At 37.8% G+C, this 17165-nt stretch overlaps 1 protein-coding gene across 11 annotated transcripts in view; it reads right to left on the bottom strand.

Moving 5' to 3' along the window:
• The window catches only part of SYNRG (synergin gamma), a 78993-nt gene that overhangs the window by 23859 nt on the left and 37969 nt on the right, over positions 1-17165 (bottom strand). For all 11 annotated transcript variants that reach the window (XM_074342614.1, XM_074342615.1, XM_074342616.1 and 8 more), the window contains 4 exons: positions 15070-15188; positions 14862-14924; positions 9872-10819; positions 638-1231 (listed from right to left, as the gene is read on the bottom strand). In XM_074342614.1, coding sequence (XP_074198715.1) covers positions 638-1231; positions 9872-10819; positions 14862-14924; positions 15070-15188 — 1724 coding nt within the window. The remainder of the gene's footprint in view (positions 1-637; positions 1232-9871; positions 10820-14861; positions 14925-15069; positions 15189-17165) is intronic.

The raw sequence follows: 17165 nt of genomic DNA, 5'->3' as shown, positions 1-17165 counted from the left end.
GCCAGGTGGAGATGGAAGTGGTGGTGACTGTGACACTGGGGAGCGCACAACTCATCTGTTAGAGGGGGCGTTGCTACTCAGCTCCCGCTCATCGTCAAGAGGTGGGAATGCAGGCTGACTACTGCCAGATATTACGACTTTTCAAGAAAAGCTAGAAATACAGGCTGTGAAGTGTCAAGATTTTTATATATTTACAATTGCTTCACATATTAAAAAATCTTCCGTGTGGGTCTGCACACGGAATCCAGATCCACAGCTACCTTGTTGCAGCCTCTGGACCAAAAGATACAGTCTGCAGCCAGGGAAAGAGCAGAGCTCACAGGCCCATGAAGGGATCAAACCATTTCTCTGGCTCTTTTAACACAGCACACCTCTGGCCAAAACAAGCAAATGAACAACACATTGTGTGCTCTGCTTATTTTTAGCCCCAAAAGCCTTTATCTGAGGGATACTGGTTTAATTTCAGTTCAATCTCAGGGACACCATTTTTTATGGCTATCTGTAATTGACTGATTTTAAACGCTGGAAAAATCTATTTCCTGCTAACCCGGGGACCAACTTCTTATTCTAAGAAAGAACATCTAACACCGCAGTGGAAGAAACCATGACCGTAAAATCTACGTTGAAAGCCACTCACCTTGGACAGAAAGGTCAAAGGTTGCCAGCTCACTTTTGATCATTTCTTCGCTGGATTTCACTTTGCCTTGTGAATTGGCCACTAAAAAGTCAAACTTGCTGATTTTGGGCTTTTCACTTTGAAACTCCCCAAAGTCATCTGCACATTCTTTGGGGGTGTTGTGAGACGCGCTGCTGGAGGCTGGGCTCGGGCACGTGGCCTCCTGGCTCCGTTCAGCTGTAGGCAGGTCCTGTCTTGTGAAATCCTTATAGTCCCCGCTTTCATATTCCTTTTGCTCGCTGGCCCGCGGAATCGCATCTGTAAAACTGGCAAAAGCTGGAAAGGGAGTCTCTGGAAGAGCGTCCTCACTTGCAAAGGTTGTGACTTTGGAGAGAGATGTCACAGTGAGGTTTTCGGAACTGCCAAACAAGGTCTCCTTCTTTTGAAGAACTGAGGCAGCTGCAGGTGCTCCGCTTCCTGCTGAGAGGACAAATGGGGAGAGTTTTCTGCCCTGAGAGGCATCATCCCTGTCTGACCAGTCATAGCTCGTGAGTGTGCTCACTGCAAAACTGCTGCTGCAGGTTCCAAAAGCAGCATATTTTAAGTCCTCTATATCTGAAAGGGAAATAAGACCCCACAATTAGAGGCAAGCTCACGATTCAGGCAAAATGCCCTAAACTGCAGAAGCAAAATATCCAGCATAGTTGATTCACTCTATGCTATGTTGAAGTTAACTAAATTTAGAGCTTGTACTAAAATTAAAGGAGCTGGGTTATAAAATCTGATCTTTAAAAACCCTTACATTAGCTTTAAGTTTGCATTTATATTTAGTAACAAAGAGCCATTTTCTTTGGATATTAAAATTACTAAAAAAAGATAGGTTCATACACCAATATATATACTGTTTGATATAAGAAAAGGGTCATTAAATAAACTGTCCGTTAATTTATAAACTTTCAAATATATTTACAATATTCCCTGCCTAAAACATGTCTCTTTTTGACTTTGTGGGAAAATGTTCCTTTATAACATGGTCATATGAAATGGACATGACAGACTAATTAAAAATGGGCAATTTCTCAAGACTAATGTGAAAATAATGCTATCTAACTTTTAATCAAATCATTAGGAGTTTCTGTCTCAGGTAAAGCCAAACGTGAGATTTTAATTAAGCAGTTACTTACCTAGATGTTATTTTGGTCAATATGGACATCATATTGCTGTGATGGAGTATGAGGAAAGAAAAATCAATCTAAACTATTTTAGTCCCTAAAAAGTAGAATCAAAGGCTGGGTCCTCTTGGGCTCCTGCTTCTCCTTCAACTATGTGTAACCCCCTCACAAAAAAAAAGGAAAAAGGAAAAGAAAGAAATGCTGGGGCAGAAGACTCATTTTACATTCTTAATACATGTCTAATTTAAGAGAGGGCATAAAACAGAATGTAGGTTTTTGATTTAGGCAGACCTGGGCTCAACTCCCAGCTCTGGCACCTACCACCTGTGTGACACTAGACACACCATTTAACATTTCTCAACCTCGGTTTGCTTAGCTGTAAAGAGAGAAGACCGTGTACTTGGAAGGGCTGAGTTGTGACATGAACTGATCATGTACAGACGGCCCCGCCCAGCGCCTGGTGAGCAATACAGCAATTATGATACAGCGGAGTTGCCAGCAGCCTCAATTTGACTTTCAGTTGCTACTTTAGGGCCTACAACAGAATTGTTTCCAAGTAAAAATGAAAAGTCAAACCATCACTTTAATGGTCTTAGTAGGCAAAGTTTCTTGCCCATTTTCATAGAGCAAAACCAACTGAGGCTAAGTCACGCTGGTGTGGAGAAGCCACCCTTCCAGCAGCGCCATCCACTCAGTCTGGCTGACAGGTGTTTAGTTTCTTTTCAGTCACTGTATACGAGGTAAGAAGGCCAAATGCAAGATTCTCTCCCTGACAACCACAAATACGGCTTACAAGGAAAATGCTCAAAAGTTTTGTGACCCAGATTTTCCTAACTTGGTCAACAGGCGAGCCTACGCTGGGTCACGTGGTCTTTCGTGCGCAGCAAGGCTGCGGAGTTCATGAGAGGTCGGGGCTCCGGTCACTGCTCTTCTAACGGCACACCCCAGATCTCTCTCTCTCTCTCCTTAAACCCTATTAGGAAAAGTGTGCTGAATTAATAATAAAAATGGAAAACCCCAGATGCACAAAAAGGTCAATCAGTGAAAAGCAGGTAACTTTCACAGGGCAGTATATTTAAAAATTCTGTAGTGCAAATCGTCCCCTTCAAATTTAGCTTCTTAAGCAGGAGCCAAAAAAACCAAGATTCATGTGGAAAAATGTACAGTTTAGAATGAATGAAATAAGACTTTAGGCGGAATGCTTTCTTGGTCTCTGGCTATACTGTTTTCCTCACTATTTAAAGGGATCAGAAGGTGCCCTGACTCAAATGAGGGGAAATTCATTCAGGAGGCAGATGCAGTTAAACACATGATGAGTCTTCAGGGGATACATTCAGAAGAATGTTTCACAATATGACTATTTTTATTACTAGGTCCTACCTGAAAGCTCTCTGAAGATGCTGAATTATGAACTACTCCCTGAATCTCATCTACTAAAAGGGTAGCCATTTTTCTAGAGACCAAAGATAAATTTAATAAAAAGTTAAGCTCTTGTTCAAACATTACAACTAAGTTGCTATGGTAATAAAAAAAAAAAAAAGACCCTTTTGTGTAATTACGCAGCAAGAAAAAACAAGTTGTTGCTGTTGTTTTTAAAAACTGAAGTCACTGTAATAGTATCAGCTAAAAGGCATTATAAGCAATAAGGGAATATCTCAGCTGTAGGGCTTTTACAGGTCTTCAGCAAATCTTATTTTTATTAAAAACGATAATAACTATAACATTTTGCCTTTTGGAGCAACTCACAGAAATGACCAAATGAAAGACTGAAAGCCAAATATTTTATATGTTAAAAAAATAATGAAAAGTAATTGTACAGGCTATACGAAAGTAAAGCCTCAAGGTTGACTTTTAAATTTTACTTTTGTTTATTTATTGGCTATATATGGTATAAAAAATTAAAGTGCAATTCATCTGAACACATAAGGAAGTATTCCTATTACATAAGCAACATGAGAACACTGTATTCCTAACCTTAGCATTTATAAATAATATAAAAATAGAGCAGTATTTCCTGGCATGGTGAATGTTAGTAAGTCATTTTCTAAGAAAAAGGTGGTAAATCAGTTTACTGAGGGTAGGTTAAATCAAGAAAATTCCTCATTTCCCATGTTAATAGTTCTGTTTCCTAAGCAGTCAAATGATACATATTGTATGATGATCTTAAAAATATTAAAGATTCTGTAAAACCTACAACATGAGTGATGGAAGCCCTACCTAAAAAAGTAATATGGAATAGCACACACTTTATTTTGCAATTTGATAGGTGAATTGTAGAAATTGCCAGAGAAAAACGAAAAGAAAACAGAATAGATGCAATAAAAGGAACAGAGAATCTGTACTTCCAATTCAACTGGAGAACTCTCAGGCTGTGCTAGGTTGAACTGCAACTGCACACAGAGAATGCACCAAATTGTGTGCTTTAATATACGTAATATACGTATTTGTTTGCAACCAGCAATGTGCTATTACTAAGGCCGAAAGAATAAACTATACAATCTGCTTTCCATTATGGGTCTCAAATCAAGAGATGGATTTCTTGCTTATGCTGGTGCTTATGCTGGCAAGTAACCCTATCAGTCTCTTCCACAACCTCTATTCATACCCTTCTGAATGAAGGCCGTACACGAAAACAAGGTATTTCTTGGAACAAAGACTGTGAACTGCCACCACAGGACACAAAAGACCATACCTACCCCAGTGGACATTTTCTAAGGCTGTAAGGCTATGCCCAGTGGTTAAGAGTTACTGGCTTTTGAAAAAGGGGTTTAGAAGAAGAGATACATGTGCAAATTCCACTATTCCCTACTGCTTTACAGAGCAATAAAAATGATCACTGGACTAAGGAAGAAATAACTTTTAATTTTCCAATACTGATTTAATCCAAACTCCACTTACCAAAGCAAATTATGAAATACTGATAAACTTCTTTCCATTCCTAGCCTTATTCTACCTTCTGAGATCAGTCATATTCATGTTCTCTATTAACCATAAAACTTGGTCTGATTGTGTCCTCTAGGTATCAAACACCCTAATAGGTGCTATTGTACAAAACAGCAATGACAGTGATCACAGTGTAGTAAGCATGACAGGTCATAACATACTGCTGTGTAACTGCCTTCCAGTGTTTTCTAATCTGCATAGAAACCTCCCATTCTTCATTTGCAATGACTCATATAAATCTGTGGTTTAAATGCTGTCCAGGCTATCAGCAAGCACCTTCAGGTTTCTGGGTCAATAAAGGAAAGTGGCAATCCTGTGGATATTTTCAGTCAGAGGAGGCTGGAAGGCCAAGGAATGGTGCCAAGATAGACAGTGGGACTGCTCACGGACATCACTAAAGACCTCATCTAAAAAACATCAAGCACAGAGGATGGCAATCACAACTGGAGCCTTTCGGCCATGCCAGGGAGAGGGCAGCACCCAGGAGACCCTCCTATGCACATGCCTCTCTCTCTCTCTGACCCTATATAGCTAAAGCAACTTATCAAAAGTATTCAACTGATGGAAAAACAAAGCTGGAAGAATACTTTGATTCTTTGAGTTATTCGGTGCAGCTTCTTTGATATTGCCAGTATCCCCTTCATGTTCATTAGCTACTGTTAAAAATCAGCAGGGATTTTAATGTGAAAAATAGAACGTAAAATATAAATACATTTGTATAATTTCTCAGACACTGATATGTGAAGTCAAGCACTAACCATATCTTACTTTACTTGGGCATTGGGGTAAACAAAACCGTATTTTTGTTTGTTTGTTGGAACTTACAGAATAGAGTTCTCCAAGTCCCTACTGCAAGTTTGTATTATTACACGTATTATTAAAACTTCCTCCCTACAAAGTCATGTTACTCTGGAAACAATTGCTCAATTTGCAAATGTGATTATGTTTTATGCACAGTTATATTCAGTTATTTTCTGCAGCCTGCTCAAATGCAGAAAGGAATTAAAATAAAGAAGTCCCAGACAGACTAATCCAGCACTAAATAATTCCACTGACAAAGGAATTCCTTAGCTAAAGCCACCACAAGACTGGTCTTATAAATGGCACTGGAAAATTCTAAATGATGGGCAACTGGTATTATCACTAGATTGGAGGCCACTCCAAAATCTCTGTCTTCCTAATTAGCACACAACATAATTAAAACGTATGTTCATACAAGGTTTTGGAAACCAAGTATTATTCAACTTTCTAAAGTACTATGCTCTGGAAAACACGATGTTTTGAGTAGCAAACACAGATTTTCTTAGAGTTAATCTAAACCCCAATATGCAACTTTTTTCCCCTTTAAATGTAATATTTCAGATACTGTAAGCAATCTCTCAGGAATCCTATTCAAAATCCTCACCTTCAATGATTTAATTTCCTTTCTGCCTCAAATTTTTAAGAAGAACAAAGAGCTTTACTAAAGCTCAAAATATAAGAAAAATTTAAACCATGGAAATAACTGTTTTTTTCCAAGGTTTTTATTGGTCTTGGATTTCGGGTCTGAAAAACAATAGTATTCCCAAGGGTTTTCACTATTATTATACTCTAAAATGGAAAAAAAAAATTCCAAATCTGGCCTGCTTTTGTTGCTAACTTTTGTGGATCTTTCTAAACTTATTTTCTTAAAAATGAAAAGAACTTGGGGCAGGGGTATAGCTCAGTGGTAGAGCTTATGCTTAGCATGCATGAGGCCCTGGGTTCAATCCCCAGTACCTCCATTAAGAAGGAAGGAAGGAAAAGGAAAGAAAAGAAAGAGTTCAAAGTTTACTTTGAGACATTCCCTAAAGTCGCTTTAAGAACTTGCTTTATGGATTAAGTTAAAAAAGACCGAGAGTGGCTTCATAATACATTCTGAAGTTGGAAAGATAATGTGCTCGACAGTTAGAGGGTCGAGCATCCAACTTCAAACTTAAATCAAACTCAGTCCTGAAGACTTCCCGGTATTAACATTGAACACTTTCCATTACAGAGATTATCAATCAGTCTACACTTACTGTGCTCCAAAGTCCATCTCAATACCATTCAATAATTTATTTTAAATTAAATGGACAGATACCCAGTTATTAGCAGATGTGTCCCTCTCTCCTCAACACTAAACTCTTAGGCCTCCCTCCTCACCTTTCCCCTCTCTTCACAGTACAACTCCTAGTGGAGACAGCTCTGGGGATGTTTACTAAGCAATAAAGTCTATCCAGTTTCTTCACTAGAAGAAAGGAGTACATTTTCTATTACATAAAGTAGTATAAGGTTTACAGCTTTTTTTCTTTAAACATTTAAAGTTATATTTTAATCCAGTGCCATGTTAAAAATTTATATCAGTGGAATTACAGGGGAAAAAGGCTAAATGTACCCAATACTTTCTCAGGAGAAAGTTGTTTGAGGAAACAAAATCAACAAAAGGGAAAAAATCCTCTAACCACAGGAGGGTTTAAACTTGATATGGACCAGGTATTTCTTTGGTCTATCTCTAGAAAAGTACAAATTACACACATCCCCACACTTTCAAAATATGCCAAAGAATTATTTATTAACATAGGACTTACAGATCACAAGAGAGTGGTACAGAAGAGCTGGAAAAAAAGTCATCAGAATAAGCATGCAGATCAGTATTTGCAGAGGAATATACCAAAGCAAGTTCGAAAAGGCACATTCACACAGAAAATGTCTAAATGGAAAAAAAGACATCAGAAAAGCAGCCAAAAAAATAATAAGGCGCTGATTAAAATACAAAGATTTTCAATGTCAAAGAAGAGCTACTTTACAGGTAGGTAGGCAGGTAGGTAGCTACAGAAATCTTGCTAACCCTTTGAGAGTGTCACAAATGAGGGTCAGCTCTTGCTGCCAACGAAACCAGAGGATCTTAATGGCTGCACATCAAGATGCTTCAATGCTGAGAAATTCAATTTAGTGGGGGGACAAAAGCAGCCTGGTTGAAATTATATGCAGCAAGGACTCAAAGGGCTAAATGTAATAATACGCAGAGAAATCAGGCAATGTTATTAGTATTATCTACCTTCCATACAAAGAATTATAGCAAGGGTTAAGAGACAGTATCCCCTTCAGAGTTAAGTTAGGGTTTCTAAACGGGATTAAATCCACTAGGTTTTATTCTCTCTTCACCAGCCCACTTCTTATTTCTCCAACAAAAAGTACTTTTAACCCTCAAACTAAGAAAGTAAGAGATACTGTGATCAACAGGAGCATACAGTAAAAGCCAATTGCACAGGAGAAGTTTCTGCCATTTAATTCTCTCCAATACGTTTACGCAGCAGTTTGCTCAACAATATAGCTCACTGATCAAACATTAACCCCTTTTAACAACCACTCTAAAGGGATACTGCTCCTTTCCGACAGGAGGTTTACAGATCAAAAGGAGGAAATAATCTACTTTTAAGAATATCCTCATACTGAAGAAACTTGGCTTGAACATTACAGGTTCCAAGCTGGGAATGTTCCAAACATACATAGAAAGACATGAGCACAGAAGATTATTTTAACAGGTCAATCAGAACAAGCTCAGGAACAAATCCAACCTCCCTCCCCAAATGGGAAAAAAAAAGAAAAAAAAAAGGATATCCCAAACCCAGATTAGACTCATCTCATAAAGACATCTAGCTTGGCACTGTGAAAGAATATAGATTCACTTTCAGAAAAATAGCTTCTAATTAATAACTTCAGAGTCCAAAAGGCTAGCATACATGTTATGAGATTTTTTTTAAATGAAAAGCAAATGTTGTTCAGAAACGGAGCACTATGCAACCAACTGCTGTAGCTCAAGCAGCTCATACAAAAAAGAGAAACAAAATCACTCCAGCAAACAAACAGCAGCAAAAAAAACAAGAAAACATCTGAAGAAAAGTACAAAAAAAAATAGCAGACAGGCAGGGGCCCGAGGAGCCCTGCAGACAGCCCACTGCACTTGGAAAAGGCCTTAGCAAGGAGCACACGGCACACGGCGCTCTTCCGACACCTGGCTCCTGATTCAGCACCCTGTTTAAGAAGACCTCCAACACTCCAGCAGCCAAAGGATGGATACGATTTTGTTTTCTGACTTACTAATTTGACACATACAAAAGCCGTAATACTTTACAATTTCTACCTGCGTCTGTAGACTTGGAAGTGTCTTATGTGTCCCTCTCTAGTTAAATGACAACAAACCCTTCCTAAACATAATGCATGTTCCGGAATAATACAGTAATGCTGAGATATTTCTCATTATTAAAGGCCACAAAATAGGTTTATCTTTCTATATACACATCGGGGAACAAAACAAAATAAAAACTAGGACACTTAGGAATCTAGTTTTTCTGATAGGAAGTTGGATTAGAGAATAAACTGCTACATGTAAATCCATATGGAATTTAAAGAGGGCTCCCATCTAAGATGTTTTCCAACATTTTATGAGACAGTTAGTAGTCACCCTAGTCTACCATCTACAGATTTGTTACAATTTAATACTTCCAGTAATAAGAGTTAACACTGAAAACCGTGCCTAAATTCCACTAACAACTCACGCCCTGCTCCTTGCCAGACCCTGGCACGCCGGGCACCCACACACAAGCTCTTTCCCTCCTCTTCTCTTGTAGGGACGTGGCAAACTGCAGGACAACTGGCTAGACATTTTTACTTTCTTAACCTAACAAGAGTCATTTTCTGTAAACCACACAGGATACTATATTGGCAGCTGCCAAATATACCCATGAGAAGAAAAAAGGAGACTGAAACACTGACCTCACTCACAGAAATGGAGGAACATTACTGACACTGCAAACATCTTTATAAAATTTCTAGCAATGTGGGGTTTGTTTAGCAGTGGATTTTGATGTGCCTCACACACCAAGTTGGTGTTAGATTTCAACATAAAAATATTTTAGCTATCCAATCTAGGTTCCCTAGTATTCATGGTATCCATATATCCAAGTATCCACAGAATCAAATTTAACACTGCTTTAAGGGGACTGGCAATGAAGAGGTTAATTATTAGACATTCACAAAGGTTAATAGCCAGAACCTTAGTCTTCTGCAAATCCACACCCACAGAATCATCTTTGAAATCTACATCACCATCACCAGAGCAATCTCACCAATTCCTCACCTGCAGCAGGAGGATGCTGGCCACTAACTGTTGGTAAATCCAAAGAGCTATCAGACATGACATGTTTAAGATCTCCTCCCACATCAGCCAGTTTCATGTCAAACTGAACAGAGAGTGCATCTTCAGAGTCCTCCTTGCCAACACTGCTGCCACCAATGGAAGGGAGATCCAAGGACTTCACCGAGGCAGAGTCTTCCTTAGTGTGTCTGAAAGCCACTGCTTTCTCTCCCAGGGATTTGTCCGAGTTCATGGAAGAAAACTTACTGGAGTGGAAGTCAGCAAAATCATCATCACTCTTTGCTGAAGGAGTGTTATCTTTCAGTTCTTCAGAACCTAGTCCAGACCCTTCCAAAGAGAGTTGTTTGAAGACATCGTACTTGGTTGACACAGCAGCTGAGCTCTGTCCACTCTTCCCTGTGCTGCTGGTGCTGCTGGGCAGGGAGCCAGGACTAGCTTCCTCTTTAAGGGCCTCATACTTGTCATCCGCCTTTTGCTCAGATGAAACAGAACTATTAGTGAAAGCCATAAAATCTGCAAAGTCATCCTGCTCCCCGACAGATGCTGGACTAGAATATTCCCCAAAAAGGTTGAATTCTCCAAAATCATCAGCCAGACTCGAAGTTTTAGTTGATGCCAATGCTGACACAGCTGCGGCAGACCCCGCCGGCTGGGGTCGTGTGGAAACAGGTTTCGGTGCACTAAATGCAGCTGCAAAGGACAATGGTTTCTCACTGCTGCAAGTAACTGAGGAAAACATATCTAGATCTGCTAAGTTCAGAGGATTTTTCACTTGTGCTTGTGGTTTCTGTTGTATAGCTCCTGAGGGGAAGGCTGCTGGAAAAGTTTTGTCTTTTGTTGGTGGCTCTAGTGGTGATAGACTATCAGCGGTTTTAAAGTCGGTGAAACCATCATCAGTCCCTGCAGATCTGAATTCTGCGAAGTTTTCTCCTGAAAGAATAGAACCAAGTAAATAAGAATGCTGAGCTGAGAAGGTCATGATGCAAAGCACATTAAGGTACAAACATATCACAGACTTCTCCCTCCCTGGCTTGACATTATTGAAGCACAGTTTAATAATATCCCCACCAAATACCCCTTCTGTTTTCACACTGAAGGCTAGTGATATGGAAATAAATAAAAATTTGCTCATGTCAGGATGGTATGTCTGTTAGTGCCAGAGCCTTCGACGGGCCAAAAGCACTGCTCTCAGGACTTTCTCTCACCAGGGCTAGCTAGCCACACATACAATAGAATAAGAAATAGGTGTTGGAGGTTCCTGAAGAGAGGCATATTAAAACAGTGGCCCTTTAAGATAAAATGTGTTATGTGGTGATTAGGTTAAAAAAAATCACAGGTATCAATGAAGTATTATGAAAAACACTGCATATAATATTTAGGATGCACAATGCTCTGCTCAACTAGGCACTTTAAGCACAAGGTTAGATACTATGTGGTTTTGCTCAAGTATATGGAGGCATTAATTTGAAGGGAATCTGATGCAAAAATTTTGAAAAGGCATCTATTTATTTGCAAAGCATTCTTGCTAAGAGCACATTATAAAGTAGTTTTCCCGCATATTCTCCAACAAATAAGCTGAATCTTACAACAAAAATCTGGGAGTACTTGGGCTTTTCTTGAAATCAGCCATCTCATTGTACCAATCAGCACTTATTCAAAGGGATTTCAATACCAATTCCATTGTTAAAAATTTCGAGGATTGGATTTAAACTTTAGTTTATATTTTGCTACTCTGAAGGTGGGGTAATTGGCAGAATTATTTTATTTTTAGCTAGAGAAAATAGGTACTAAGGTACTTCTCATAAATAATTAAACAGGTGCAGTTAAGATACTGATAAAAATCTAGACACATGGTTCTTAATAGGGTCTCTATTCTTTATTATCACAGTAATATGATCACTCATAGGCATGAGGTTAGGATGCAGATGATCTGTTTTCTAACAGTGTCTGAAGGTCTTCCATAAAATCCACTAGGTTATACCAGGTAATTAAAATCAGAAATAAACCAAACATAAGTATAGTTATATCAACATCACTTATTATTTAAAAATATGACAGCCATTTCTGGAGAGTTATAAATTAAAATACAAGCTTTAATTTCCTCATCCATTTCTTAAATTCTATCTTTCCTTAAAGTGAGATACAGAAGCATATTAACTATAAAAATGTATTTAAAACCAAAATATAAAATTATCATTAAAATAATACAGGCTTTAAATATATTATTCTTGTAACATGATATATACTTTGATATATCATATGAAATAAACCATAGAAAATAATGGAAGCTTATTTTTCCTCCTAAGATATTTAAACAATTCACCAGCATAATTTATCAACAGAGAAATCTATGTATCATTCAGGAAATTTCAGAAAGAGAAGAACAGCATTCAAAATTTCTGTATTTTATGTTTTCATACATACCACTAATAAAACTAAAGTCAACTTCACAAATTGAGAAGAGAAGCAACTTAAAAAAATTGCCCTATAATTTTAAGCAAGTATATCATTGATAATATCTGTATTATTCCTGTAAAAAAAGCAAGCAGCCAATTTTGTCACAGCCTAAATTTTGGATGTGCTGCTTTAAAAGATCTGTGAAATTGACAAGTTTTGCTTTATTATTTTGAAAAAAAAAATCACCACAGCAAACTAAACTTACTGATGAATTGTAAACGTTTCCATTAGAAATGTGAGCTGGGTGAAAGGATTAAAAAGATAAAAATGGGTGGGTTACAAGTTCAAAAATAAAGGGATTTTTGGGCAAATAAATTAGCTGCAGTCATTGGAAGCCTGCTTACCAGCGGGCACATTAAGCATATTACTTCATGGGTAGCTTTTCAGTTACTTCTGAATCCTCATAAATTTCCCTAACTGCCACTTCCTAGGCCCTAACAACATTTCAAAAGAGATCACTTTGTGCTAAAACTTTAGTACATGTCACTTCTCTATATAGTGTATTTTCCTCACCTACTTTTATTTCTGCTTTTAAACTGTAGGGGTAGAAAAAAGGAAATATTATTCAACTGTCATTTGGACTTGAACTATAGTTCTGACCATAATACTATAAGTCTCTTCATAAATTCTAAGATACTAACCCTGATGAAGCCAGTCCAATGTATTAAAAAAATATATATATATATAGTGGGAGGAGATAATTAGGTTTTTATTTATTTATTCTTGGAGGAAGTACTAGGAATTGAACCCAGGACCTCATGCATGCTAAGCATGCGCTCCACCACTTGAGTTCTACCCTCCCCCCCTCCCAGTCCAATGTATTTTTAATCGGAGTAGAATAAAATACATTCTCCTAAAATGAACAAATTGGCATCTCTACCTGGAAGGCCTTAGAGTCAAAGGTAAGACAGGAATGAAAGCAAGCACACAATGGTGACTACGACCACCTGGGATTCTGTTAGTAAAGAACAGCAAAAGCAGGACTAACGTACCGCTTACATTTTGGTGGCACCATTGTATTTCCCAGGAACAGCATACATACCACACGATCACTAACACATAGTACATAAAGAACCCTGATGTTAAACCATGCTCTTTACTCTAAACTTGCCTTGGCCCAAGAGTTGGTGAAAGCATTGTTAGGAGAAAATGACAAATTAACAACCCAAAAGTTCCTCTAGGGTTTATCTTTATAATCCTAGTATCTAATACACACACTGAGGAAGAAAGTTATATCCTACGATAGATAAGAAGTTTGGGATTAACAGATACATATTACTATATAAAAAACAGATAAACAACAAGGACCTATAGTACAGCATGGGGAACTATATTCAATTTCTAATAATGAGCTGTAACGGAAAATTATCTGAAAAAAATATGTGTGTATATGTGTAACCGAATCACTTGCTGTACACTCGAAACTAACATTGTGAATCAACTACACTTCAACAAAAAGTAAGAATTAAAAAAGAAAGTTACTACATCCTAATGGTTTGAATGAAACATTTCTAAAACCTAGGAGTTGTAAAAAAGTTAATATTTTTTTGGGGTGGGGGACTAATTAGGTTTGTTTATTTATTTTCGAAGGGAGGTGCTATGGATTGAAACCAGGACCTCCTGCATGCTAAGTACATGCTCTACCACAGAGCTATACCCTCCCCACTGAATATTTTTAGAGATACTTGAACAGTATACATTCTACTTTAACTTTCACACGTATGCCTTACCTTTCCTATAATCTTCCCCCACCTGCCCACTCCATTCTTGGGGCAGGAGGGTGAGAACAAATGACTGTGGAAGGATGTTTCAAATCTGAGCATTCAATACACAAAGGTAGAATGTGGTACTGTTCCCAGGAAGAAATTCTCAGTAGAATATACAAATTTCACAGCATGCATGGTTAAGCTTTGAAGGACATAATTTGACTAATGGATTATCTAAACCCTAAACACCAGGTTTGTAGTAGGATTTAGCCACAAACGTAACTTTCAGTCTTTACATACATATACAGCTCTCAAATCATCCTTCTATATTCCCAACCACATGATTTAAGCCCTTCTATCAGAGATGGGCACCATATAGGCACATAAGCCCCACTCACTTCACCTTATTAAGTTACAGACAATTTTGAAAATCCTGAGGAGTAAAAGACTGGTTGCTGCCTTCTGCACAGTCCACAGACTGCTGCACTGTGAACAGTTTCAGTCTTGATGAGCATTAAAATAATCGAAAGTGGTCGCAGGAGTATAACTAGGCTTGAAGGCTTCCAGTGAAAGGGAATGCACTATCTTCAAAGGAAACTGCATCGATCTGGGGTTTGTCCTAAATTTCAGAAAATAACTTCCAATCACGGAACCACATTTTACTTTCTTGTAACTTCTAGAGCCACAAAACAAGAAAACCACCACACACACAATAAAATAATTTTAGAGATGTCACTGAAAGAACCATCAAAAATCTCTTATATTAAAAAATTGCAGTACTTTATCCATTTAAGGAATCAAACACTTACCTAAAGATTTGCTCTCTGATGTCTGTTCAAGTTCTCTGAAAGCACTATATTTGTCACCAGGCTCTATGATGAAAAGACAGAAAGCTCAATTAAGGTTAGGAACCTTGAGATCACAACTCAAGGACATTTACCATCAAAAGTCATCACTGAAAACAAAGATTTACATTCACAGGTTTATAAATTTATCAACTGTTTTTTTTTTTTTTACCTCCAAATGGAACAGTATTTTCAGAGGACTTGTCAGTTGCAATTCCCTTAAACACAGCATATTTATCCACTGAAGCAGATGCTTTAGTTCCAGGGAGTGGCATCAACAAAGAAGGAGCACTAAGAGGGAAAAGTAAATATTTCTTAGTGACCAGAACATTGTCTCCTTCCCTTATCATCAAGGAAGAGCTTAGAATTAAGATGGCATTGGGCACCTAGTAACACTCACGGCTCCCTGCTTTAAAAGTTAGAAACTATATATGTGCACCACAAATGACAAAAAAAAAACAAAACATCCTTTTCCTTGAAAAAAATATACTGAAACAACACTCAAGCAGTAATTCTTTTCTTGATTATTTGAAGAGGGATCAGATCCACGCTGACCATCTAATCATCTTTAAGCCATAAAAACCAGAGCAATGGCATTGGAAATAGATTATTACAGAATGATGATGACCTGCATTTTAAAATTTAGGTCCATAAAACTGTGCAAGTGAACTGCTCCAAATATGTATACCCAATATTTTAAAGTAAATTATGTTAACCTTAATATATTCTCTAAAAGGGGTTCAGAATGCAGAGGTGGAATAGTTAAGATAAAAATCTATTTATGAAAGGCTGTTCAAGCCAAGATGTAAACTGTTCTTCATTTGATCATACTGCACTGCTTACTGGCAGAAGTTCACCCATCTGATAAGCAGCAGCCGAGTTAATACAATTTGCATTTTTACAGGCATCACATCAGCAGTTTCAGAAGCTATCTTTGCAGCAAAACAACAATCACTTCAAAATCAGACAGGTACTTTTGCCTGTGGACACATTTCCCGCTGGATGGAAAAATAGCGTAATGAGTAGTATCTGTGTGGGTAATTCTTGGACGGCTCAAACAGATAGTATAAATGGCTTAAACACATACTATAAACAAATTACTTTTTTTTTTTCTTATCAGACCCAGGCAGCCCCCTGGCAGAACAACCTTTACATATGAATGACTACATTCCACTACTAGTTTGTGTCATTCAATACCATACACACACATTACATAAATGGATTTCTACTGAGTTCTTTGCCATGGAGCAAGAATCTTTTCACAGTCATTTAAATCTTCTTATCAGGGGCCCACAAGCAAGGTACAACACCCAGCTGTGGCGCAGGCACGCTAATGGGCGCCCACAGTGCTGGAGTAAGACTTAGTGCTACCAAATGTTACAAGCCCACATCTCTACCCAACAGCTGCTACGTATTTGATTTTGACAAATAGGTCATCATCTACACAACTGTAGGTGGGTTTTTTGAAGTTCCGTAAGTAATTAAACTACAACTCATTGAACAGAGTTTTACATACGAATAAAGTTAATTAATATCTCAAGAAAAAAAATCACAAAGTTGAACGATCCATTTGTCTTTATGATTTTCCAACATTAGCTATGTTCCTTTAAAGTCCGTGGTACAATCTTCTATTAAATGTGACACTTACCTGGATGTTATTAATTTTAAAATTATTTTCAGAATTGGAAAAAAAGGCTCTTCAGGATAGTGAAGCAACAGTGACTGAAGTCAACAAAATAAAATTCCATTCCCAAAAAGCTATGACTCAGACTGTAATTTTATGCATATAGCAAAGGAATAATTCATTCCAGTTCTTTCCCTGAAGTTATTATTAAAAAAAAACTGCAATCACTATGAAAATGTTTACACCAGTTATATAAAGTAGTTATCTGTTCCAAACATGAACACAGTTATTTCCACTCTTAATAGTAATGAAAGGTACTCAGTAAGGGAGGCATATTGTTTCAAAATTTAAAAACCTGCTTTTGAAAGGTAAGACTTCACAGGACTTCGCCACCAAAAAAAGTGTCTTGCTTTTCCTCTGGTGTATCATTCATGTTTCACAGTTACTCCATGGGGCTGCGGTAGATGATTTTACTTAGTTGCTCACCCACCTAAATATACCCACTTAAAAAGCAAAATAAAATAAAACCAACTCAAAACCCCTACAACTCAATCCTCTCTGAACTGTTCTATCATTAGTGCTCCATGTCTGCTTTGTTTACCATACGAGGCTCCCTGGTGCCTGGCACCCGACAAGTATTTTCT

The sequence above is a fragment of the Camelus bactrianus genome, chromosome 16 (genome assembly GCF_048773025.1).
Source record: "Camelus bactrianus isolate YW-2024 breed Bactrian camel chromosome 16, ASM4877302v1, whole genome shotgun sequence".
Lineage (NCBI taxonomy): Eukaryota > Metazoa > Chordata > Mammalia > Artiodactyla > Camelidae > Camelus > Camelus bactrianus.
This window is presented reverse-complemented; position numbering and strand designations above follow the sequence as displayed.